General features: G+C 42.3%; 1 protein-coding gene across 1 annotated transcript in view; it reads right to left on the reverse strand.

Annotated features, from left to right (window-relative positions):
* The window catches only part of HHAT (hedgehog acyltransferase), a 203,754-nt gene that overhangs the window by 129,037 nt on the left and 48,046 nt on the right, over nt 1–26,671 (reverse strand). Inside the window, exon 8 of the mRNA XM_018553055.1 lies at nt 1,717–1,867. Within this exon, the coding sequence (XP_018408557.1) occupies nt 1,717–1,867 (151 nt within the window). The remainder of the gene's footprint in view (nt 1–1,716; nt 1,868–26,671) is intronic.

Below are 26,671 nucleotides of genomic sequence, written 5' to 3' on the forward strand. Positions count from 1 at the left end.
CTCGCTGCAGCGAGGACTGTTCTCTGTGTGTATATGACAATGTCATGTGGTACCGCTTAGCAAAAACAAACCAGGCCGAAAATGAAGCAAGATTTTGCATACTCACACCCAAGCAGTTAGTGCTGGTAAGGGTTACAGGTGGCTGAAGGAAGCCAGGTCACTGTAGGCAGGCACTGAGATGAAACCAGAGACCTGGTCATCCACAAAGCAGAAGCAGTAACAGGAAGATGCGTTGTCTGGGCTGAGTGGCAGGAGAAAGAGCTTGCAGCCTATGCGCACAACACTCCACCTAGTGGATGACATCAGTGCTCTGCTCCCAGTTAACACGTTATCACAACAAGATGGCAGTGTCAGAAAAATTTTCAAAAGTGTGCAACACCACAACAGTCAAATTGTTTTCAGTACTGCAGCCAAACCGGCCGCAGAGCCCAGTAACTGAAGGTAACATTCAAGCATAGTCCTGCAAGCTAGAGCAGGATACTTTTACAGTAGTATTTCACCCTGACCAGCCTTATTCACTATGTAAGTCTCCAGAGAACTGAGTCACACCAGTGGCTTTGCCATGGACCTGGAGAGCGCTCTCCAGCTAGCTAACATAGTACATGAAGGGCTGGAAAGCCCTACAATGCACAGCCCAGGGCATGAAGGTCACATTCTAGGCTAGTCCGCAGCCATCTTAATCCAGAGGGCTCTGAGAACGATCTCCAGAGCTAATACTAAGGATAGACCAATTCAGACAGCTCCTTTAACAAGATTAGCTCAAGCAGTGTCTTTAGTCTTGACTGAAGTCACTGAAAACATATCTGTGATGTACTTTTTAGTGAAGTAACCACTTGCTGACCGGGGTATCAAACCCCCTTCCTGGCCAGGCCATTTTTCAGTATTCAGTGCTGAGGTACTTTGACTGACATTTATTCAGTCATATAACGCTGTACTGAAATAAATGTTAAACCATTTTGTGGGGACAGATAGAGCTTTGTTTTGGTGGTATTTAATCACCACTGATTTTTTACTATATAATGAAAAAAGGACCGAAAATAAAAAATAAAAAACTGTTTTCCCTACATTATGTTATAAAACATTTATCGGCACCCAAAACATGTCACCAAAGACACCAAACATGTCAAGCTTTAAAATTGCGTGCGCCCGTGAAATCGAAAAAACTACCATGCCTAAAGTTGTGCAACGATTTAAAAGCTTTTACCGCTCATCAATTTAGTGTTATCAGTTATTGATGTCCCTATAATTATTGCTCTTACTCCGATGTTCATGGTGATATTTTTTGCCGCTAGATGCCCTCAGTCTGATGACCAGCATAATTCAACCCACTTTCTCTAAGCTCATGATGTCCAGCACCCACCCCAGCCTGTGAGTGGACAGGGAAAGGAGAAGCAGCACAGTGATGAGCTTATCTCTCTGTCGCTCTGTTCTCTCTTCCTATCAGCTTGCTTCTTGTCAGCACATGAACTGATGGGCTCCATGTGCTGCTTCTTCCTCTCACACTCCAGCCCTGCTGTAAAGGGACTGCAGAGGACTTATACCAGGTAAAATTCAGGTACTTACAGAGTTGCATTAATCTGTGTTTTTTATATTTGCCTAGAGCTTAGCATTAAGAATAATTATGCTTCTTTTTTAGGGGATAACTTAGGTGAAAGTTAAGGTTGAAATTGGTTTATAAAAAAATACCATAAACAATGGTTATTAGGAATAACTAACCTCCATATGCCAGTGAAGCTGTACATTGAGCTCACGCAGCGAGGCAAAGCAGGTGAATTTAGACCATCGAGCTGTATAAGAAGTGCCGGAAGACCATACAGAACTAAATATTTCACATAGAAGAATAGTACCTGTGCCAATGCCAGACCGCCTGAAAGACAAAATATACATCACAATACCGTCATTAACCTAAAACTAGTAAGGAAGAAAACAGGAAAAATCACAGCTATGCCTGGTTATACCAATGATGAAGCTTTAAATGTATTTTCTTGCCCTGCCTGCCACTTGGCTGTTCACATCAGCAGCGCAAGAAGGTAAGGTTGTGAGAGAGTAAGGAATGATGGACAGAATTGTTATTCTGGGGAAAAAAGATGACACTGCAAAGGTAAAGTAGTAAAAAAAGATATAGTTAGCTGCCACTACGGCCTTTGATAGTATTGAGTGGAGCTACCACTGGGCAGTCCTCGTCTGTTTTGGCTTAGGTCCTACCTTTGTGTGCTGGGTTCAGCTTTTGTACTCAAACTCTACTACTGAGATTCAAAGTGATGGCTTCATAGTGCTTGACTTTGAAAACGTTAAGTGGTATACTGTAGCTGTACCAAGCCCTAAGCTATAACACCTTTCTGCCCAGACCCAACATTAATGTCTTGGAGGGACCCCTTTGCTGACCAGCCCAGTGTAGCCACCTCCTCTTCTGTTATTTCCCTTCTGAAAAATGTAATACAAACGTGATTTATATGGCTATCTAAAAGCACATGACTTTCTCTGCCCGCTTAAGCTTCCCTACTTTACAGCTTATGCATACTATTTGGCAGAACCCTAAACGTTAGTAGGGTGTTGTGACGGACTGAACCGTCACTGGGGCTGCTGGAGGAGCCTGAGGGCTAGCCTCCTTCCTAGAGACTATGGACCAATCCCTATTTGCCCTGTTTCGAGTCCTCATTTGCATGGCCGAGAGGACCTAGGTGAGGACTGGAGGATAGTTTGCAGTTGACCAATAGGAAGGTGGTCGGTTGGGCCACCTTCAAACTGTTGTTTTATTTAAGTGTGTGTGTGCATCCAATAAACGTGATTCCTGTTTGAACTTACATACAGCCTGCCGGGTGTTTGTTCTGAGCTATTACCACTGGATACGAACAGCACATAGCTGAAGTTCGAATCCCAAATTATCGGATGTCTGAAATATCAGACGCTGCGGTCTGAAATCTAAGGAGTGCCGGGACAGTGGAACCGAGCGAGCAAGGGGCTCGTTACAGGTGTCAAGGGTCATACTTGATCTTTATTTAAAGCCTGTAACTTTACTGTATCTTGCTCCATTGGTAAGACTCTTGCTCTCTTCCCCCTATGTACAGTGGATTGATCAAATGAATATGTATCATGACAGTTGTTACTCCATAACAGAAAGTTCCTTAAAGTGACATTAAAGTAAAAAAAATGTTTCCCTTCCCTTAATGTTAGCACTTACCTTAAATGAGGTTTCTTAATCCGATCTTCCTCTTCTTTCCTGATGTTTTCATCTGTCCCTCCAGCGGTGCGGCGGCTCTCCGATCCAGCGTTGACTCCTCTCTGCTTGCAGGCACTTCCGATCCAGCGGTGTCTGCATGCGGGTCCATAGACTTACCTTGCGTCTCTGCTCGTCTCCCGGCCGAAAATCCAAACTGCGCATGTGCCCGCCCCAAGATGCTTTGCAGACGCCCAAGCAGTTTCGGATTCTCGGACGGGAGCGCGCAACGAAAACAGGGTGAGTTTAAACTTTTTTTTAACTTTTTGCCTATATCTACTGCTTGATAGCAGTTGATATAGGGGGGAAAAAACGGAGGGTTTAGAAACCCTTTAACAATAATCTTTGTGGCAGAATCACCAGGTATTATAATAATAACAACAATAATAGGGAAAGATACATATATGAAAAGATTGAAAACAACTTTTTACTTTACTTTAACAATTACTTTAACATATTATAGATTGGGCTTACATCGACTTTCAAGAGTAAAAGAGAAAAACTAGGGTCTGACATGTTTCCTGCTCTGAGTTAGAGCTACCCAATCAGCATGGGGCATGAGCTTTGCTGATTGCAAGCTATAGGCCTATACCCTAATCTTTGTTTTGATGCACCTCAAATGTATTTAGCTTATATGAACTGAAAGTTCAATTGGGCTTTAATTCTCAAGCCTAGAGTCATGTCCCAGACAGAATACATAAAGCAAAAAAATGGGGCACATATAAATTTTTCAGGGCTACGCCAACATATTTATCATAATTTAAGACTGAATATTCAAAATCATGCACAAGTCCACTTGAGGCTGGTTCACTTTAGCTTTGCCTAGATCGTGATTCACCATTTATTACGGTATCATATATTTGATGTGTACATTATTTTATTAATTCGGCCTTCATTGAATAGTACTGTTGCTCCTGCAGTTTTTGAAATATTTGGAATATGTATACAACTCTATATTTATAGCTTTATTTTTTATTTAGACCCAAAAATAAAGAAAAAAATAGAACTCTTCAAAGACAGCTTAATAAATGAATAATGTTTTGTAAAACAAAACTGGATTGATAAATGGTTTATGATAATCTAGGCAAAAAGGTAAAGAATGAATAAATCCTAGAAATGATTGCATTGCAGATTACCAGTAACTGAATTAGCTTTTATATTTTAGCATGTACAGAAAATATCTGTGGACCTTTCTAGAAATGACATGAATTTGAAACAAAAATAATGTTATCTTTCTTGTGTGAAATATTAATTCTTTCACATCCCATGTAATGAAGAGGAATGAAACCAGACATATTTGACATTTCTCCTGTAGGGCAACCACGGCTACATCCATGGATACAGTGGAGTGAGTGAGTGTAGCCACCCAGAGGCAGGAAGTGTGTTATTTGCAGGATTACCTGGTAAAAATGAAACCTAGAGAAAAAGAAATGTGACACCTTGTCTAAGGACTGGCAAGCTGCAATCCATTACAGCTTTATTTAGGGTTTAGATACAGTTTAAATCTACTGTTGCTGTATAGAACAGAACATTCAAGCATAGGCATGGTGATAAAAGAAGGAAAGTTGCATCTTCCAATTCAAACATTCAGGGTTTTTCACAAAATGGTGAAGAGTTTGGAGAAGGCAGGAGAAGTAAATAATCTAGACCAACATAGCTGATTTGGAAAAATTCTCCAATTCAGCTCACTTTCTAGTTCAGCTATGTTGGCCTAGATTGTTCACTTCTCCTGCCTTCTCCAAACTCTTCACCCTTTTGTGAATAACCCCCATAGTGTAATTAAAATGCATGTTTGCTTAATGAAGCAGGGCCTGATTTTGACCTGTAAGGGGACAAGATTCCAGGACAACCACCTACGGCCCAAAAAAATGCAAAGAAAAACATACAAAAGAAAAGATATAAAAACATATTAATTAGTTATGAGTGCAACGAAAAGTGCCTGAGGTGACAGGACGGTTGCACGCATCTGGGTGGGGGTCGGCAGGGCCTCTGCATCATCTCCCTGCCCAGCTCTGGCCGGCACTGGTTGGCAGGAGCTGGGTAGGATGCCAGCTAGAGCATCCCAGGTTGCTATGAGTTGAGCAGGGATATGTGTATGGCCCTTACACATCTCCCTGCCTGGTTCTGAGCAATCTGGCCATAAAGGGGGCAGCAGGCACACTGAAAACATTAAGCCGCTCTGCCTGCCACCCCCTCGACGTGCCCAAAAGAGATGCCATCTGTGGCAATAGCTCATTATAGGACCAGCCTTGTAAGCACCTGAATTTGAATTGGTATCAGCCTTTTGGAATCCTCTGTACAGAAGCGTGCACTGCTGACTAGAAGTTGTGCTACATGCTGTCTACTGCTCCGTCACTATCTAATCACAGGCTTGGGGCAGGAGGGTGACCAAGCTGTTTTGCCTAACTGTAGTAGAAAAAACTCAAGTCACTAACAAGGCCTTGCAGTCTAGCAGGGCTGTGTAAATTTCATAACTTGATGGACAGCAATACAAATCATCATTTGGCAGGCAAATCAACTCCCCATATTTGTATTTCAACTGTATACTTAGCTTACTTTGGATTTTGCCCCAGTTCTTCAACCTCTCACTATTCTCCTGACAGAATAGGAAGATGTTAGAGGAATTCAGATTGGCCCACTAGAGAAGCCCCCTCTCTATGCCCATGATTCCCTTCTATACCTCCATGACACTAAACCCTCCCTACAAGCAATCCTTTCATTGAAATAAGTATTAATTTGCTCCTCAGCTCCAACTAGTGACCATAATGCAGTATTACAAGATGGCATTCAAAAATACATTTAATTTATAGAAAAAATACCCAAGAACTCAAGAAAATATACAAGAATATTAATTTTGTGCATCCATTCGCACAGAGCAAACATTCGCAGGGCCAAAAGCTCTGAAAATTATAAAATAGGCCCCGCACTGTTTTAAGAACCTAAATGTCATTTAGTTAGGGTTTAAATCTACTTAAGCATATTAAACAATATAGGCTATGTAAACTCAAACAATGAACTAATTTCTGGTATATTTTGGTATGTTAAATATATAATTGAAAACATTTTGTTATATCTGTTTGATAAGTGTAAAAAATACCAGTCAGATCCTGCCAGAAAATCTGTCAGCTGAACATCCTGTGGCCAGTTCTACATTCTTACCAGTTACATTGTTCCTGGATATCTCTGATGACTACAAAACCATCCCATACAATACAGAGAGCTACAGCTTTTGTATGAGGAATCTCCCTCAGGGAAATCCTGCATTCGTCTCCTGCACACACTGCATTACGATGCTCATTTCGTGTAATGAGAAGAAAAAAAACGTGTGAAGAACAATATTAAACTGTGAGAATGTGACTGTTCGGCAGGCTGGCTACATGGCATTATGGAAGTAATGATCACCCAGCTCAGCTATTATTTGTCTTGTGTAGCTACAATCTGCACAGTGCTGCCCGTAAAATGCCATTAGGTTGGCTGATTTGTGTTCCTCCCAGCGTATCAGATGCCATACGTTCTATCATTTTCACCTTATCATCTATCAACTGTGTTTGCATTTCATTACCATTTAGATGGATATTCAGGGCACACTAACATACAGCAACAATAACTGCTTCAAGTCATCTTTTTCGCCCTTTCTTCCCAGAGGCGGCTAGACATACATCGGGGAGTTTATAACCAGAGATAGTATTATATCTTTATCTTTTACGTCTTTTTAAAGAGAATCCGTCCTCTCAAACTAAATGTAAAAAAATATTTTGGACATTTTCCCTTTCCTAATCAGAGAAAGTAACATTTTCTATTAATCTATCAGTATTGAAGGATTAAAGGCAACCTTTTAGAGCTGCCATTGCAGACCTATTTCTATGGGTGCCATTTCCGGAGCTATTATACTCATCCCTGCTTGGTTAGAGTGAGTCACTGACCCCTAACAAGTATGCACGCAGTGAAGTTAGAATTCCGGTCCACGATGATTATCCCAAGCCAGTGCCTCAATGATGCCAAATTTCACTTTTGGAGTTTTAAATTTATTGTAAAAATCCGTGGCTTGGCTCCTAAAAAAAACAATACTGTAAGGCCTGGTTCACACCTGGGCGTTTTGTAGCGCGTTCGACCGCTCTGCAAAACGCTCAAACACCGAAATCCCATTATTTCCTATGGGTATGGTTCACACCTGGGCGTATAACAGGCCATATGAACGCGCTGCAAAACGCCCTACGCCCAAAGAAGTACAGGAGCTTCTTTGGGGCGTTTTTGTCGCGCGTTTCCATTGGGATACAGCCAAGTAGCCCTCGGAAATGCGCGTTTGTCGCGCTTTTTTTTAACCGTGAATCGCGGTAAAAACACGCGTCACAAAACGTGCGACAAACGCGCATATTCGATACGCCTAGGTGTGAACCCAGCCTAATACTCGTCTCCTTTCCGGTGCTGTTTGCCGCAGTCTCCCAGCTCCAGCACTAGCCCTCTTCTGGTCTTCTGGGTTAAATGGTGGCCACAACCTCAAAGACGTTGCAGGAAACAGAATTAATGACACTAAATCAGCAAGTTGTCTGCAGCATGGAGGACCCGCCAACAGCCAGAGAAAGCGGTATTGTAATGTCACACGACACGACCGGACTGAAAACCCACTAAAAAAAAAATATGTATGTGGAGATTTAGGAAAAAATTGCTAGGTGGAATGGGGGTTCATATTACCAGTAATTGAGCTTGGAAGTGAATCTATATTTTACCCATAAGGGCAATTGATCGTATTAGGGATTATTTATACAGTATGTAGGTAGGTAGGCCCACTTATCATGCATGATCTCACAACTAAACCATTAAGGTGACTGAAAGCCAGCATCAAAGCTTGCCTGCTCTCTCCTACCACATATTCCTAGCCCCCACTATTATAGGCAGCCTCAAGGGCCAGTAGGAATGCGCATGAGGCATGATGGGCAAGCCTGGACACATCTAGGAAGTGCCAGAGCTTTGGCGATAAGGACACCATTCAAGAGTAGTGGGAGCTTTAAGAAGCCTTCACTTTACACTGGATAGGGCTATTTTGTTAAAGGTGATGGACGTTCTTTAAGCATTACTCCAGGGCAAGCAAACATTGTCTAAATACAAGTGGCATGTTTATTTTCACATGAATCTTGGTGTGCTTCATGGATTTCTTCCAGACCTATGCAGTAATCCAGTGTAAAATGTTGTGCTGAAACTTCCTGTAATAAAGACCGGTCACTGCGGCTCTTTCCCCTTGTGCAGGGTCACTGGTCTTGTCCCCGCCCCCGCCTGTCGTTTTGTGCAGGCAGCCTGTAGTGGGTGGAGATTGCTGCGTCCCTCCCACAGCTCTGCTCTCTGTACAGCACAGTGAAGATGTCACTGCTACTTTTACAAGCTAATAATTGGTCTTGCAAAGACATTTGGTGCTCACAAAGTGAATGTATATCCTTTGTGACTACTGAGGAATAGATCTGAATGAAAGTTTTAATGTCTTTAGGCTGTTTAAATGTGCACTATGCAAGACTAGTAATGAATATAGATTTAGGCTAATGCCTGTGGCAATTACCATTTCTAATATTTACAAACATAGGTAGTGATTGTTAAATGGTGCACTTGGGCTTTAAACTGATGCATATTAATATGCTGTTAAAAAAAAAAGATATTCCCTTTAGCTGTGTCCTCAGCAGTGACTTTGCTAGATATGTACACTAGTAAATGCCCCTCAGTACATTGTTCTGACTACTGTATCAGGGATAAGAGGACAGAGTACATGACAAAGTCAAGTGTCGCCTCTGTGCAGAGATTGCAGGACAATGGCAAGAGTTGATCTGCCGGAATTATTTGCTTTCTGAAGTGTGCACTGTGCACATTTAAAGAGTCAATATACTTTATTATTATTATTATTATTATACAGGATTTATATAGCGCCAATAGTTTGACAATTGTGGGGTGGAGAGGGGGGGGTAAAGGAAATACAGTTTAAGTAGAGAAGCCACAATTGTGAGAAACAATGGTAGAGAACGCATGGTGTGCAGAGGAAGTATGAGACACTAAAGTGAATGAGGAGTAGTAGGTATGAAACGGGTGCAACAATGAAAGGAAAGAGGTAGGGAAGAGGTAGGGAAGAGGTTAAAGCGGGATAGTATTGAGATCTGGGAGAATGGTCAATGAATAACAGCTGCTGGGCAGCTGAATTGTCCTTGAGTCAAGTGCTGATGTATCTCTATATATACAATTACAATACAATATATATATACAATATATACAATATACAATTAAAATGCAACTTTTAGCGGAGATGATTTATGAAAGGGAGAGGTCAATAAAAGTATTTACAAAGCGATATTGAAATGGCTGCACAATTGCATTTACATTTTAATTAGACTGTTCCTAGTTTTACACCTGTCATTTGCAGAAACAAAAGCTTATATCAGGGCCAAAATATTTAATACGTTTTCCCATCCTCACAGTGAACACAAGAGGGTTTCTACCATTCCTACTGATATTATGAGGCAACGGGAAGAAAACAATGCACCTATGTTGTATGAAAGTGATTCATGATATTCTTCTTTCTATCCCATCGAACAGTACCTGTACATAGAGGCTGCAGTACACACTTTAGCGCTCACTATAGCAATTTATAGACAGCAGCTGGGGCAACTTTGTGTAAAAATCAGGCAAAAGCCTGTCGGTGTGCCGTCTTCTTTTATAAAATTACATCATCCGTCTTTTTCTCAGTGACTGGAAATATTTGTTTTTCTATTAGCTGTGAAAATATGGGACGCTAAAGACCCCCTTTACTGGGAATGCCAGCTCCTCAATACAGCTATTGCACCTATAAATTGTATGTAAAATGCCTTGATATGGCATATGGACTATGACAACATAAATGAATAGTGCTGGTCCAAGTTTGTCAAGAGGGACAATCTCTCTATGCACAGGTACTGTTAGATGGGATAGAAAGTGAAACAGAATGAGTCATTTAGAGACTTTGTCACTAGACAATTCATTTCAACAAAAACCCTCCCATAATATGGACATTCAATGTACTTTATACATGCTATTTACCTATAAAAGCTTTCCTTGTATAGTCATTCAAATGTTCTGAGACTGCTGCTTGGCACCATCATCTTGATGTGATGTCAGCAGCCCCAGCAGGCTCAGAGCGGTCACTAAAGTGACACCCTATAGAAATATTTAGACACTCCCAGAAGAGGAGAGGGTTAAGCTGTGCAAGCAGGGAGGGGGCTGTGCTAAGGAACTGACCTGTGCTGAAGTAGTAAAATTTGCTAGTGAATTCAAAGACACATTGCAAGTGTTTGAACTTGCAAGGAATATATTTGATGCACTTTGCACCAGATTTATGATGCTAGTGTAATGTTGTTCATAAATAAGGCTTAATAGACCAGGAAAGAAGGCTTGTAACTCCAGACAAAAAGATTAGCTGTCGTTTCTTGAAGAAGTGGTCATGAGGGCTTCTTACGTTGTGATTGTTTTGTTAGGTGATGCTCCAGTTTCAGACAGCCGCAGAAAAAGTGCAGATGAAAACAGGTGCAAAAAACAGGCAATTGAAAAAGTAGTGCAAGCTCAGGTCAAAACAGTTGCAAAACAGGTGCAGTTGGAAAACTAGTGCAAGCTCAGGTCAAAACAGGGGTGCATGTTAAAAGACAGATTTGCACATTTAAAAAAATGATCTAAGAGGCTAAAACTGTTGCAATTGCTTTGATAAATCCCCCCCGTAAGTAAGCATTTAAATTACTTTATTTTTCTGATCTTCTCCCTCACAAGTGGGTGACAGGGTCTATTTAAAATAGAAAATGTCAATAATGTGTGGCCCTATAAGAGACATGTCAAGTCATTTGCTGCCTGGGACAAATCTGCTATGTAGCCCTCATTGGCTCGGGGAGCACAGCACTGAAGCCCATCATTTACAATCTGTATATACTTATTATGCATTTATTTTTGTCTTGTCTGCCTCCTTTGGACACCCATGAACAGAAGGGGTCTGAAGTTACAATTTACAAAACTCAATCCTATACAATCAATGTCAATATTCCTTTGTCTGATCAGAAACAATCAATAAAATTCTGCCACAGCTGATTGACTTGCCAGCATCGAATCGATTGGAAAGCTCTCTAATTGGATAGAATGCAGGGTGGTCTATAGTCTACAATTCTTATTCAATCAATTTAGTTGTATGGAATGAGTGATTGAATGATCACATCGATATGTGTGTGGCCACCTTTAGGTTCACAGTGTAGATATGCTTTTTTAGAGTTCCTCGTAAAAGTTTAGGATTTTAACCCCTTTGTGACTGACGACGTACAGTGTACATCGCCAGCATCGGGGCTGTTTAAACAGATTTTGCCGCCGGGACTCTGTTTAAACTTGTAAAGCCGACTGTCGGCTTTACAACAGATGCGATTCTGGCGACTTACCTGTCGCCAGATTGCTTCTGTGTCCCGACTTTTAAAGCGTCTTCTATGGACTTTTTGGGGTACTGCAGTTTTTCGCCGTTTCACAGACGCACGCAATTTGTAAACTGGGCATGTTGGGTATCGTTTTACTCGTTGTAACCTCATCTTTTATAATCATTAAAACAATGGGTATTTTGTTGTGTTCTGGGGCATTTAATTAAATTTGTCACTAAATTTTTGGGTTTAATAAGGAGTTGCAACTACCACCATTTTATTCTATAGGGTCTTGGCATTCTGAAAATATATAATGTTGGGGGGTTTTAAGTAATTTTCAGGCCTAAAATGTGGAATATAACATGGGTGCAAAAAATTTAAAAAAGGCCTCAGTCATGAAGGGGTTAAGAGAAGTAGGTATCAGCAGGGAAGTAGAGATGAAAGGAAATACAAAGGACACATCTTCATTTAGGGGCTGTGTGTATAAGGGGAAGCAATCCTAATATTATTTTACAACATGAGCAGTAAGCTATAGCCATTGACACTGAGCTGCAATGACACATGAAACTGATTGTGGAGTCTATGTATTCAAAGCCTAAAGGCCGTGACACACTGCACGCGAAGCCGTGCAGAGCGAAGCAAAGCTATCCGGCACGGAGCTTTGCGTGCAGTGTGTGAGCTGACTGCAGTCAGATGATTGACAGCACCTTCAGCCAATCGGCTCGTCCGTAACAACCAGCCAGCTGTCGCATACCGACGCGCTGGTTTATTCGCGCAAGCCAATTGGCTGAAGTTGGAATTGTTGATCTCGGCACGCTCAGCTCCACGAGCTCTCGCCAGCTGAGGTGCCCAGGAGAAAATGACATGACACACTGCTCGCAAAGGCAGCGCGCCACCGCTCCGCGCTGCTTCGCCTGCAGTGTGTCACGGCCTTAAGGCTGATGGCAAACTTACAATCTTTTTCTCACAACCTAATTTTCTTATGTCCTGACTGAGAGATATTTCTATGCAATGCAGCCGCACGGAGCGTGACAAAAAAGGGTGTAATACTAAAGTCCCGTTCACATTGAGCGATTTATCGCACGGTAATTCCCGCGATATCGTGGCAAATTACCGCGCGATATCGCTCTTCAATGCACCTCAATGGGGCAAAGCGTCCTGCTGTCGCGGGTCGTGTGTCGCTACAGCAGGACCCTTTTTGGAGCGGATTTAGCCGCGACTCAAGCTTGCTCAATGCAAATCTCACGATGTCGCGCAATATGCAAATTGTGCGACAAACACGTGATTTGCATATCGCGCAGTGGGAACGGGGCCTAAGGGGACTGCGTGTAACAGACTGCAAGAATACCATTGTAGAGATTGCAAATGTACTTCAAAGCTGAACTCCAGGCATGTAAATACACAGATGAAATACATATATATTACAGGCGGTCCCCGAGTTACATACATCCGACTTACATACGACTCCTACTTACAAACAGAGGCTCGGAGGCTATTACTGTACAGCAGGTGTAGTTGTAATGCTACCGCGCTCGTGCCGACGAGGAGTGCCCGCCTTTTTGGGTCTGGTTCATAGTACTGTACGTACATTACAGGAAGTTGGCTCTTGTTAGACGTGCAGACGAGGGGTGCCCGCCTCTTCTTCCGTCACTGTGAGGGTTTTAACTGCTGTCTGTATCCTCATTAGAAAGATTTAATATCTAACTTCCTGTCCTTGAGCAAGAAGTAAGAGGAAATCTACTCCTAGGAAGGTGAAATTCACTCCTGCAAGAGTGATCATGGGAAAAAGGTGTCTCCACTGAAGCTTTATCACCAATCCTTGTTTCCACGACAACCCAAAATTTTCAAAATCCAATTGTCACAGGGACAGAATGTGAGGTGAAATCTTCTGAACAGGGGCACACACAGCAAAACAAACTTTACAGGGGGTTAACCCTTCCCTATGCTATCCAAAACTAAAAATAATAATTTTGGGCTGGAGTTACACTTAAAAAATGTACCTGTTCCCACTTACAAAAAATACAAATTCAACTTAAGAGCAAATCTACAGTTCCTATCTTGTTCGTAACTCGGGGACTGCCTGTATAATATTTTTTCGCATTTCAGTCCATCCAGTCCTAAGGTTTAAAACAGCTCTGCCACACAGTGCAGCCCTGTCTGGCAAGTCAGAAGACCTTATTTTTCTATGCTGCATTTAAGAAACACTTATAGGACTTTTCCCTCCGACAGCCTGTGACTGGACAGGGAAAGGAGAAACAGCAGACTGGTGAGCTCATCTCTCTGTCACTATGCTCTCTCCTCCCATCAGCACATTCTTTGCACATCAGCACAACTGACTAGCTACCTGTGCTGCTTCTCCCTCCCCCCAGCCTGAGCTCTGCTGTACAGGAAGGCTGATGCCAAGTCAAATTCAGGTTCTGGATCAAATCACCACAAGGCAGAAGAAATGGACGGTGGGCGCACAGACATGCCAGATTGGCTTAGCTGTGTGTTGCATGGGGCATTGCTGGCAGCAATTGTCATGCCATAGATATCCTAAGACCACATTCACACTGAGCTACAACAAAATAAGCGCTTCTTCGGCACTGATTTGAGCAGAGCGACACAAAGCTTCTTTGAGCTACAGTGCACATTTTGTCGCGTTATAAATCGCTTCTTCTGGCATTTTACCACAGGGAATTTGTAGCTGGTACATTGGGCAGTATCCAATCAAAAGCAGTCTTTGATGTGACATAATTCCTTTTCCTGCTTCTGCGGAGAGTGTAATTTCTGGGCAAAAGTGACACTTGTGTAGTGCGACATTGGGCTACAATCTCGTGCAAAAACTCCGGTAATGAGCGACTTTGAGCTACACCATTGAAGTCTATTGGGGCCAAGAAGACATCTCAATTGGAAGAGCTACATTGAGCTTCATGTTTGAGTGATGTTTGAGCGGAAAACACAGGAAGAAATCGCACAGTGTGAATGGAGTCTGAGACTAGACATGTGCCTAGTGACAATCGCAGCATCACAAGTACAAAAAGGATCAATGGTGGCCAATAGAAATGGTAGATATCGGTCAAAGTGATTGTCTACAGACTGTCTTTGATATATATTTAACCTGTAACAGTTTACGGTACAGAGCAAGTACAGTCAAAAAGATACCCGCTGTTATTATACAACTCAAAGCAACAATCGGTCACCCTAAAATGTAGGATTTGCACACAATTGCCAAATACATACTGCTATCAGTCATTTCATTATGATCATTGTGATATCAAGTTTCCATTGAAATTCCCTTGTAGCTCAAGTGCACTAGCAGCACCTGCCAGTGTCCCTCATCACCTTCACCTCTCCATTCAAGCACAATGGTGTCTGTGAGCAGTCAGATACTGCTTAGGCTAGGTTCAAACCTAGGCGATTGAGCTGGTGAGCTGTTTTTGTGCGGTTGTTGCGTGTTTTTGTTTGCACGATTTTCCTTTGAAAATGGATCGAGATGTCTATGGGTCCCAAACTGCGTGACAACCGCCTGAAAATAGCTCCTGCGCCTTTTTGCTCGACAGGCCATTTCTACCGCCGTGACAAATCGCAAAGGTGTCAACAGCATCCACAGACTCGAATGCAAATTTGTTTTGTGCGATATCGCGAGGCTAAATCCGCGCGATAAATCGCCTAGGTGTGAACCTAGCCTTAGGGTCAACATACACATTACAATCTGACATAAAGGGGGTTATTCACAAAGGCAGCCAAGTGAATAACCGAGCCGTAGTGAAGTGAACATGCTGTTCGGCTATTCACTTCAGTCTTGTATGGCTGATTCCAGCCGTACATTGGCTGCCTTCGGTCAGCCGAACATGTTCTGCATGTTCGGCTGAGCCGAAGTGCATAAGTATATTTTGCTCGGTAGGTACCGAGGTACCGAGCAGAATAGAAAACAAGTGAAACGTATAAAAGAAAAAAAAAATGGAAAAATATTTTTAAAATGTTTAAAAAAATAGGAACATTTCAAAATAAATAAAAATATTTTTTTTAAAAATAAAAAATTAAACATAAAAATAAATCACTTCAGTCTGGTATGGCTGATTCCAGCCGTACATTGGCTGCCTTCGGTCAGCCGAACATGTTCTGCATGTTCGGCTGAGCCGAAGTGCATAAGTATATTTTGCTCGGTAGGTACCGAGGTACCGAGCAGAATAGAAAACAAGTGAAACGTATAAAAGAAAAAAAAAATGGAAAAATATTTTTAAAATGTTTAAAAAAATAGGAACATTTCAAAATAAATAAAAATATTTTTTTTAAAAATAAAAAATTAAACATAAAAATAAAAAAAATGCTGCACACCAACCCAACTGCGTGCGACAGACCCCCGCCGCATAATAACGCATCTGACAGATGCCGGCACAAGAAAAACAATTGGGAGGAGCTAGTGGTGACTAGTTGGGCTCCGCCCAACAGTTTCCTATTGGCCGGCACCTGCCAGAGTCCACTAGCAGGGCCCAGCCAATAAATAACAAATGAGCAGAGCCGACCGTGACAACATGGCCAGCTCCGCCCAGATGTTATTGTTAAATGACAGATCAGTGTCCCCAGTTCATTTGGGGATGCTGATCTGTCATTACAACTGGGCGGAGCGAGCCGTGAGATCACAACTGGCTCCTCCTAGCTGTCATGTGCGTGGAGATCGGCCGGCCCTTCGGCTGACCTTTCTCCATGCTGCAGCTGTCACTTCGGCTCAGTCGAACCGAAACATATGCCTTCGGCTTGGCTGAGCTGCTCGGCTGCTGTACAGGCTATTGTGAATAGCCCATACAGCAGCCCTTTGGTTCGACTGAACCGAAGGGCAGAGGCGGCCGAAGCAAGCCGAAGGATCAGCTAAAGCTCCGGCTGGATCCTTCGGCTCTTTAGAGAATAACCCCCATAATCTTTGTACCATCAACCTTAGATTTACCAAAACTATGTAATATGAGGACCTACCTAAACTATCCAACTGAATTTGTATCCAATCAGGAAAGCCCTTGCACTACGTAGTTGGTGGTAGATCTAGAGGTGTTTGTATAATCAGATTGTTACATGTGTGGTGAGATTTACAAGCTCTCAGATGTATAGGACGAGCCTAGCAGAGCACGTTTGATAGAACTGTACCATTACAATTATCTTAATTCTAATAAAAGGTTTTTTGCTACTCAGCCAACTGCTCCCTTATTATCATTTCTGTCCATTATTGTTAAAGATTGCATTAAATCTTATGAAACGCATGCTGAAACTTCTGTCAGTCAAACCCAAATTCAGCAATTTGTGCAATCCATTGTAAAACAGAATGAATTGACCACACTGCGATCTAAACACACAACTGTCCTGCATGTAATGGAATTAGAATGTGTGTAGCATTATCTTACAATTATTTGCAGGCAAACATTGGTGCACGAGTGTGTTTGAACCTTGTATGAAATATCAAACAAGATGTGAAAATGTAGTATTTTAAATAAAAATTGCAAAGAGAAGTTTCACTTAGTTTCACTCTCTTAGTGAATGAGATGAAACAAAATTGCTTATGCATCCAAGAATATATTTAAAAACAGTTTAGGCTGGTATTTATTCATTACATTTATTTCCACCCTTGTAAGTGATTAGCATTGATTGTGGTACTGTAGAGGTGCAGTGATGATGTATATGTGTGCACATTTTCATGACTCACATTGCTGGCTTTATACTTTACACGTAGTCGGGTTTTGTGTTCTGTTTTCTATTTTTATTTTTCTAGATATACTGACTTGAAAAAAGGGATCGGCATGACAAACTGACACTTTATTTTTATAGACTCTATTGTATTTTGACATTTATTATTTGCCTTCTGTTGTTTTATTTGATAAGAATACTTCTATTGTGCCGACAAGTTTAATACCTTTGAATAAAAGTTTTATTTTTATCATACTTATTAATGTTTCTTTGCGGCTTAACAAAATAGGAGTCTTTAAATGGTGCGGATATTGGGGGAAATGGGTGTGGTTACTGGGGGTGTGGCCGCTAAAGGGTGTGGCCATGGAGGGGTGTGGTCACGGAGGGGCGCTGTAAAGCTTTCTCGCACAGGGCGCCTAAAGGCCTAAGGCCGGCCCTGGGCCCGAGTCCTACTAATTGAAGTTTTTTTCCACAAGAAACTTGGTCTGATACCAGGGTCAGATTGTAAAGCAGCTGAGCCTCTCCCTGTGAGTCATTGTAACAATATCACTGCACATTAGCTCCGCCTTTCCAGGTCAAAATACACTGTTCGGGAGGGGGATTGCCACTATGAATACTAAAGACTAGGGGGAGAGAGTTCAGAGAGAGTGTTAATATACACATACTGCTTGCAGAGCACAGGCGGCCATTTCAACAGAAGCCATGAGGAGATAAAAAGGACACACACAAAAATAAGTTTATGTGTTCATATATAGCAACTGCATAAGACTGCTTCATGTAAATATGGTGTACATTGCTGGCATGTTTTTTTTTTTTAAATACCTCCTCAAAAGGTGGAAATGGGCTTTAAATATTGCTAGAATAAGTACCCGAATCTGTCTTTTGCATTAGCTTCTATATGTATGCATTACATATATAACACGGTGTTTGCTTACAGCAAAAAAGGGAGGCATGGGAACATTGTAACTATTTATACGCTTTTCAGCGCCCAATCAGCAGTATGCAGGCGGGCTGATGACCAAACTGTATTTTTTAGCTGAAGTAGAGAAAAGTGAGGTCACAAATCCGTCTATACTGATTGGATAAAAGGACTCACTGGACAGCATTAAAAATCCTTTTGGAAAAACAGCTTGCAAACTGTATATAGATTTTAATTTTGTAGTTAGCCGACTGCCTGAAGTTCAGTTTTAATAAAAGCATTTTAAAAAGCAGACGACAAATTTTCTTTTTAATAGAAACTAATGAAAAGTTGCCTGCGTGCTAAAGGCTCCGAGTAAATCTGCTGAACGGCGCATTGCTGCCTCTGGATCTCCTACGAGGTACAAACATCCCATAACGGTATAGCTCTTTAGGGACAGCAGATGTAAGAGGAAATAAATTATGCAAGCTCACAGTTTAAATCAATTTCTTAATTTAATAGATTTCAGGGCATACTTTTTCCTAGATATGTGGCCATGAGTCACATTACCACGAGGATTACCCGCTCAGAATTGCTTATTTCTGCTGTCTGAAGTTAGATTCTATGCAACTTCCGAGTCCCTCTTGCAGCTGAGCGATAAAAACTTTAAACGCTTTTTTTCCCCCTTTGCAAGAACTTCCATCCTTACAAGCAAAATGACGTTGCGGCACAAGAGTTTTATACTAAACATTTCATATTTCACACATCTGACGCCAAATGATGCTGAATGGCAAGTTATAATGACAGTTATTAAAGATCATTTGACAGTTTTAAATAGAATTAAGGGCTCGATCACTGATAAAAAATAATGGGATTGATTTGTAGGTTTCCCACCCCTGGCTTGTGCTCTGCCACATAAAGGGGGTAACCCATGGCTTTCTCATGTGTCACTCCTTCACTGGGCACTGTATTGTGGAATAAGGGAGGAAGGTGGGGGGATGAGCTTTTCCTCAATATAATGAAACAGCAATATATCAGAGATTTGAAGACATATGAAGACATACGGGTTGATTTACTAAAGGCACCTAAGCTGTTCACTTTTGTAAGGGAATTTGCACTTTGCAGGGGAAGTTTCTCCTACGTTTAATGAATGAATGGAAGCAAACAAAAATACTGTTTTTTTTATTTTATTTTCCTAGTGCAAGATTGGGTATTCTTGGCAAAGTGAAATTTCACTACATTGATCAAGCTAAGGGGAAACTTCCCCTGCAATGTGCGAGTTCTTTTGCAAAGTGAACAGCCTGTGTGGGGAATTTATCTTAACAATTGCAAGTGTTTGAACTTGCATATGGTTGCATGGGATATATTTGCGCCAGATGTATGTTGCTACTGTAATGTTGTTCATAAATGAGATTAAATAGACTCCAGGAAAGAAGACATGTAACTCCAGGCAAAAAGCTTAACTGTCGCTTCTTGAAGAAGTGGTCATTAGCTTGCTTAATTAGCAATTGTTTTGTCTGATGCTGCTCCAGTTTCAGACAGCCGCGGGACAAGTGCAGATGTAAACAGTTGTGAACTTTCACAAAACAGGCACAAAACAGGCGCAATCGGGAAAACAGTGCAAGCTCTAGTCAAAACGAGTGCACATGGTAAAAAGAGCGGCCAAACAGATTTGCACATTAAACAAATGATCTAAGAGGCTAAAACTCCCCCCTATGTGTTTTCGAATGCTTCCTCAAAGGTCCAGTGCACACTAAAAACACCTAAGCTGAACTCCAGGCTCCCCCTTGATGGTTGTGTGGGAGGGAGCAGTGGGATTGGGCTACTTTTGCCCAGAGGTGGGCTTTATTTATTAAGGTGGGGGGCGGGGGCTTGAACTCAAAATGTGAAGATTTTCTATCTTAAAGGGAACATCTGCAAATGTTAATTGTGCTTAGGCAATAGCCTGAAAAATGTACCTTTTGTCCTTAATCCTTCATGTAAAACAGCAATGTGCTTACAGCCTTGTAGCAACCTATCTGCAGCGTGACAGCATCTAAGGCAATGTGTCTCTGACTGCTAGTCTCATGAGATTTAGAGTAAGATTTGGTGATGTCACACCTGTGGTGCTCACTGTTCTCCTTGCTGGAGAGGAAGCTGTACCTGAGACCTATAGTACAAGGATCTCCCTGCTTCTGCTTCATTCATTCTGTGATCTGGGCTTTCTGCACCTCGCCTGCTGTTGCTTGATCTATTATTTCACCAGGCATAAGATCACCAGTCAAAGGCAGCTCTGACATGAAGCAATGTCCTGCTCTTCTTTCAAGATGGCTGCTTACACACAGAGACACAAAGCAGAACAAAGCATGATAAGTAATAAGGGAAATATCAGCTGCAGGGAGCCTATAGACAAAATGGGCCACTTAGTTTGTTGTCCAGTCTTTTCTGGAAACAGCTCTTACAGTACAGGTCTTCCTTTATCTCCTTTTTCTTATCCTTTCTCTTGCTGCCCACTGAATGCTCAAGTAGATTTGTCAACCATTCTGTCAATTTGAATCTCATTCTTTTTCGACACAAAGACACAATTGGCTCTGCATACAATGGTATATTATGGTATATTATAGAAGGGCAGATGTACACGTTCCCCTCAAGGCTGATTGCCAGGGTAGGAGACATGATCCATCGGAAAGGTGAGTATATGATAGCTCTTCCATTAAATGGGACTTTCCCATAAGATTTATTTTTTAGAAACTGAGAAATTCACTTTAATGTGCCTTCTACATTATGCCACAAGCCTTCCTGATAAGCCCCTTTTCTTCAACATGCCCTGGGTGCAGAAATCTGAACCTTCACCTCAGAGAAAAGTCTATGAATGCCTATAAAATGCTGTTTCTGTTCACATTAGGGAGAAAAATACTACAGTTCATGCAAGACACAGAAAATGGTTGATCTTTATGAAGCCTTCACCTCTGGAGCCCCAGTGAAAGCATAAAGCCTTTACAATTACATGGAGAGAAAGGGTTCCACTTTATATGCTGTTCTTAACAAACTGAAATATACAGTGAGGAAAATAATGATTTGAACCCCTGCAGAATTTGTATGTTTGCCCACTTACAGAAAATGAAGAAGAAATGAAAGGTCTATAATTTTTATCATAGGTGTATTGTAAATGATAGAGATTGAATATCAACCAAAACTCCAGAAAAAAAACATAATACAAATGTTATAAATTAAGTTGCAGTTCAGTGCGTAAAATAAGTATTTGATCCCCTACCAACCAACAATAATTCTGGCTCCCACAGACTGGCTATGTGGTACACAGATGAGTCCTGTCAATTTAAGAAAATGCTCCTAACGACAACTCGTTATGTATATAAAAGACACCTGTCCACAAAATCTTTTTATTCCATTCAAACCTCACCAAAATGGGCAAGACCAAAGAGCTGTCAAAGGACGTTAGGGACAAGATTGTAGACCTGCACAAGGCTGGAATGGGCTGCAAGACTTTCAGCAAGAAGCTTGATGAGAAGGAAACTGTTGGAGCGATTATTCGCAAATGGAAGGCATACAAGATAAGCATCAATCGCCCCCCGGCCTGGTGCTGGCCTCATGGGGTAAGGGTGATCATGAGAAAAGTGAGGGATCAGCCCCGAACTATACGGGAGGAGCTTGTGAATGATGTCAAGGCAGTTGGGACCACAGTCACCAAACAAACCATTGCTATCACAATACACCGCCATGGATTGAGATCCGGCAGCATCCGCAAGGTCCCCCTCCTCAAGACACATGTACAGGCCCGTCTGAAGTTTGCCAATGAACATCTAAATGATTCAGAGAAGGATTGAGAGAAAGTGCTGCGGTCAGATGAGACCAAAATTGAGCTCTTTGGCATTAACTCGACTCGGCGTGTTTGGAGGAAGAAAAATGCTGACTATGACCCTCAGAACACCATCCCTACAGTCAAGCACGGAGGTGGAAACATTATGCTTTGGGGCTGTTTCTCTGCTAAAGGTACAGGCTGAGTTTGCCGCATTAAGGGGCCAATGGACGGGGCCATGTATTGTTAAATCGTGGATGAGAACCTCCTTCCCTCAGCCAGAACACTGAAGATAGGTCGTGGATGGATCTTTCAGCATGACAATGACCCAAAACATACCGCCAAGGCAACAAAGCGGTGGCTCAAGAAGAACCACATTAGGGTACAACCTGGTAACCACCTACAAGAAACCGCTTACCTATATGCTTGCCAACATGGGTTTCTCCACCAAGTACTAAGTCATGTTTTGCTTGGGGATCAAATGCTTATTTTACTTACTGAACTGCAACTCCATTTCTAACATTTGTATCATGTGTTTTTTTCTGGATTTTTGGTTGATATTCTGTCTCTATGATTTTGATTACACCTATGATAAAAATTATAGATCTTTCATTGGGCAAACTTACAAAATCTGCAGGGAATCAAATAATTATTTGCCACACTGTGCAATAAATTATAGAAGAAGCAGTGCAGCAAACAGCAGCCAATCACAGTCAAAGTATTAGATTGCTAGTAGGGATGTCCAGATACCAGTTCAGATACCTGTGCCGATACTTGGCATTTTCATGAGAACTACCAGGGTTGCAGCGTTTGCAGCTGGGGCATAGCTCTGGCGCTCCACCACTGTCCTGAAATCATAAGTCTGTATTGTTTTCGAAAAACTCTCACATGACAATAATAACAAAAAAAATGTATCAGTACTTGTACTTGCAAAAATGGTATTGTTGCATCCCTTATATATATTTCTAAAAACAAAATCATACATTAAAACAGGGATGCACAAATCCCAGGAGCTCCGTGTGCTCCTTACAAATGACAGCTGCCTTCTAACGTTTGCATTTTCTCTGGTCTAGTCCTGGAGCTGGAAAAGTATCTGTACTTGTACCGAATACGGTACTTGGTATCTGAACATCCCTAATTGCTAGTACAGATTAGAAAATAAAAAGGCAGTATCAAGTTGCTATGGGTAACCCAGGTAACTCTTTTAAGAGAACACATTAATATATCCAGCCAGGAATCTCTCTCCAGATTATGGCATACCTTACCAGATGGTCTTGCTGCCACCTAATGGTCTAATGCTAATCAGTAATGCTGCAATAGAAATGAATGCTTAAAACTTAAATGAAGTTACAATACAATCACACATTTTTTTGCATAATATCGACAGGCAGCAATAATTGGGTTGCATGGCAGTAATTGCTTTCTAAGTAACATTACTGAAGTTCTGGAGGTGGGATAGTGACTAGGGAAAAAGAAAGAATAATATATTGAGCAGTGCAGAGTTTCTGTTGGGTAAAGAGTGTATCTGAAGACAGGATTAGATATAAGCAGCTGGCAAGGCTTTTTGAGTCAAGAATTTTGAATTATATCCTGTTCTGAGCCACTGCAGGGTCTGACATAAGAGTCGAAAAACTGCAATAGGAGACAGGTGGTATGTCAGGATTTGGAGCAGGAAACTCAGTGCACTACATTTGGGCAAGGGACCTTTCGCACAGAGAAAAATGTGAATTTCATACCTATTCCTAACCCTTATCACTCTAACACTTAACATATCACACACACAGCCTCAAAAATTTTACTAACCTCCTAAAATCACCCCTTAAAGTGACATTAAAGTAAAAAGTTCCCTTCCCCCACAATGCTAATGTAAGGACTTACCTTAAATGATGTCTCCTAATCCGATCTTCTTCTTCCTTACTGTCCTTTTCATCTGTCCCTCCAGCACTGGTGCGGGTCTCCGATTCAGTGCTGACTCCTCTGTCCTCCTTCTCTGACGTCCCATGGAGTCTGTGCGGATGCACACTGCTCCATATACTTACCTTGTGTCTCCCGGCCGAACATCTGAAATGCGCATGCGCCCGCCTGAAAACATTTTCAGATGTTCGGACGAGAGCGCTTGCTAGCCGTAGATATATGCAAAAACATGCAGGGGTTTAATAACCCTTTAACACGTAACTTACCTTTTAGCACTGAAATGTAATCCCTAATTAAAACCTAAAGTGACAGGAGTGATTGGAGGAAGGAGCGGTGAGGGTGCACAGGCAAAGTGAGTGTAAGGGGTCAGGGAAGGGACATTCGCAGAGACAGTGTAACTTTGCCCTGCATAGGTAAGGTGATAGTGTCTTTTTAACAGCTACCCTAATCCTAACAATGTCCCTTTGCCTAACCCTAGCCCTCAACCTAAAATCTTAAAAGCGGAACTCCCGTAATATTACTAGAGATGTTTTTTAAACAGGAGGGGAGAGGGACTTAAAAATTTACAAAATTAAATTCTAATGTAAATTTCAGAAATCCTTCTGTGTATGTCTAGTCTGGGTTATTATCTCAAATTATTAAAGAGGGCCAGTATGACCACCAGGCAACTGCCATTTGCAGAAGAACCCATAGAAGGATGAGAAGAAACTATACTTCTATTACTGTAGTAGGAATGTAGTTAGCTCCAAAAACTAAACCACAGAGCCAGAATCTGCATGACCTTAAGGCCTCATTCACATGAGAAAAGGCCGTCACGTACAGCTCCGTGCTGCGTGCACGGCCGTATCGGGCAGCTCCCGGGAAGGACAGATGCTGCGTGTGATTGTACACAGCAGCCTGTCCTTCTCTATGGGAGTACGTGGCTGTACGCCGCCCCATGCTCACCCCAAGTGCAGGTCTGTGCGGGTGCGGGTGTCCCAGCTCGGACGCAGACAGGATACATTCTGTCAGTGTACGAGTACGGATATCCGCACGGAAATGCAGGGCTGGTGAACGTAGGGCGGCGTACGGCCACTACACCACCGATTCAGTGCTGACTCCTCTGTCCTCCTTCTCTGACGTCCCATGGAGTCTGTGCGGATGCACACTGCTCCATATACTTACCTTGTGTCTCCCGGCCGAACATCTGAAATGCGCATGCGCCCGCCTGAAAACATTTTCAGATGTTCGGACGAGAGCGCTTGCTAGCCGTAGATATATGCAAAAACATGCAGGGGTTTAATAACCCTTTAACACGTAACTTACCTTTTAGCACTGAAATGTAATCCCTAATTAAAACCTAAAGTGACAGGAGTGATTGGAGGAAGGAGCGGTGAGGGTGCACAGGCAAAGTGAGTGTAAGGGGTCAGGGAAGGGACATTCGCAGAGACAGTGTAACTTTGCCCTGCATAGGTAAGGTGATAGTGTCTTTTTAACAGCTACCCTAATCCTAACAATGTCCCTTTGCCTAACCCTAGCCCTCAACCTAAAATCTTAAAAGCGGAACTCCCGTAATATTACTAGAGATGTTTTTTAAACAGGAGGGGAGAGGGACTTAAAAATTTACAAAATTAAATTCTAATGTAAATTTCAGAAATCCTTCTGTGTATGTCTAGTCTGGGTTATTATCTCAAATTATTAAAGAGGGCCAGTATGACCACCAGGCAACTGCCATTTGCAGAAGAACCCATAGAAGGATGAGAAGAAACTATACTTCTATTACTGTAGTAGGAATGTAGTTAGCTCCAAAAACTAAACCACAGAGCCAGAATCTGCATGACCTTAAGGCCTCATTCACATGAGAAAAGGCCGTCACGTACAGCTCCGTGCTGCGTGCACGGCCGTATCGGGCAGCTCCCGGGAAGGACAGATGCTGCGTGTGATTGTACACAGCAGCCTGTCCTTCTCTATGGGAGTACGTGGCTGTACGCCGCCCCATGCTCACCCCAAGTGCAGGTCTGTGCGGGTGCGGGTGTCCCAGCTCGGACGCAGACAGGATACATTCTGTCAGTGTACGAGTACGGATATCCGCACGGAAATGCAGGGCTGGTGAACGTAGGGCGGCGTACGGCCACGTACACCAATAGAGAAGGACAGGGGCTGCGTACTAATCACGCGCAGCGTCTGTCCTTCCCGGGAGCTGCCCCATATGGCCGTGCACGCAGCACGGAGCTGTACATGCCGGCCTTTTCTCGTGTGAATGAGGCCTTAGACCCCATTCACACTGAGCGACATACCTTACAAGCGGATCCGCGCGGCCAGGATAGCGCAACTGTTCAGGGCGACGTTCCAGCAACGATAGCGCAACCTTCTCCGTCGGGCAGCATTAAAAAATAGAAAAATCGTGCGACATCCGCGGGAAAAAGGGTCCTGCTGGCGCGACTTGCTGGCGCGACTTGCGACCGCGACGGGCAACATGGAGCTGTACATTAAGACAGCTCCATTGAAAATCATTGGCCGCGATATCGCGGCGGAAATTGTGTGGCAATCCACTCAGTGTGAATGGGGCCTTACAGTCATGCAGATTCTTAAGGGGGTCTAGGGCTCTAGGCTGTTTAGTTGAATACCACAGACAAGGTTGTTTAAGGCAGGATAGGAGTAGAACACCATCTCAGCCAAATAGTAATTTTTTTTTAATTTTCAGAACAGTAAAAGATGAATTCTGGCTGCTGGAGGGTTAATGTACTTCACATACCGTTATCACAAACCAAAAATCTGTAATATATTTTCCATAGTGCGGTTCTAGGTGCAGACTCATC

The sequence above is a fragment of the Nanorana parkeri genome, unplaced genomic scaffold (assembly GCF_000935625.1).
Source record: "Nanorana parkeri isolate BGI_ZX_2015 unplaced genomic scaffold, ASM93562v1 scaffold1, whole genome shotgun sequence".
Classification (NCBI taxonomy): Eukaryota; Metazoa; Chordata; class Amphibia; order Anura; family Dicroglossidae; genus Nanorana; species Nanorana parkeri.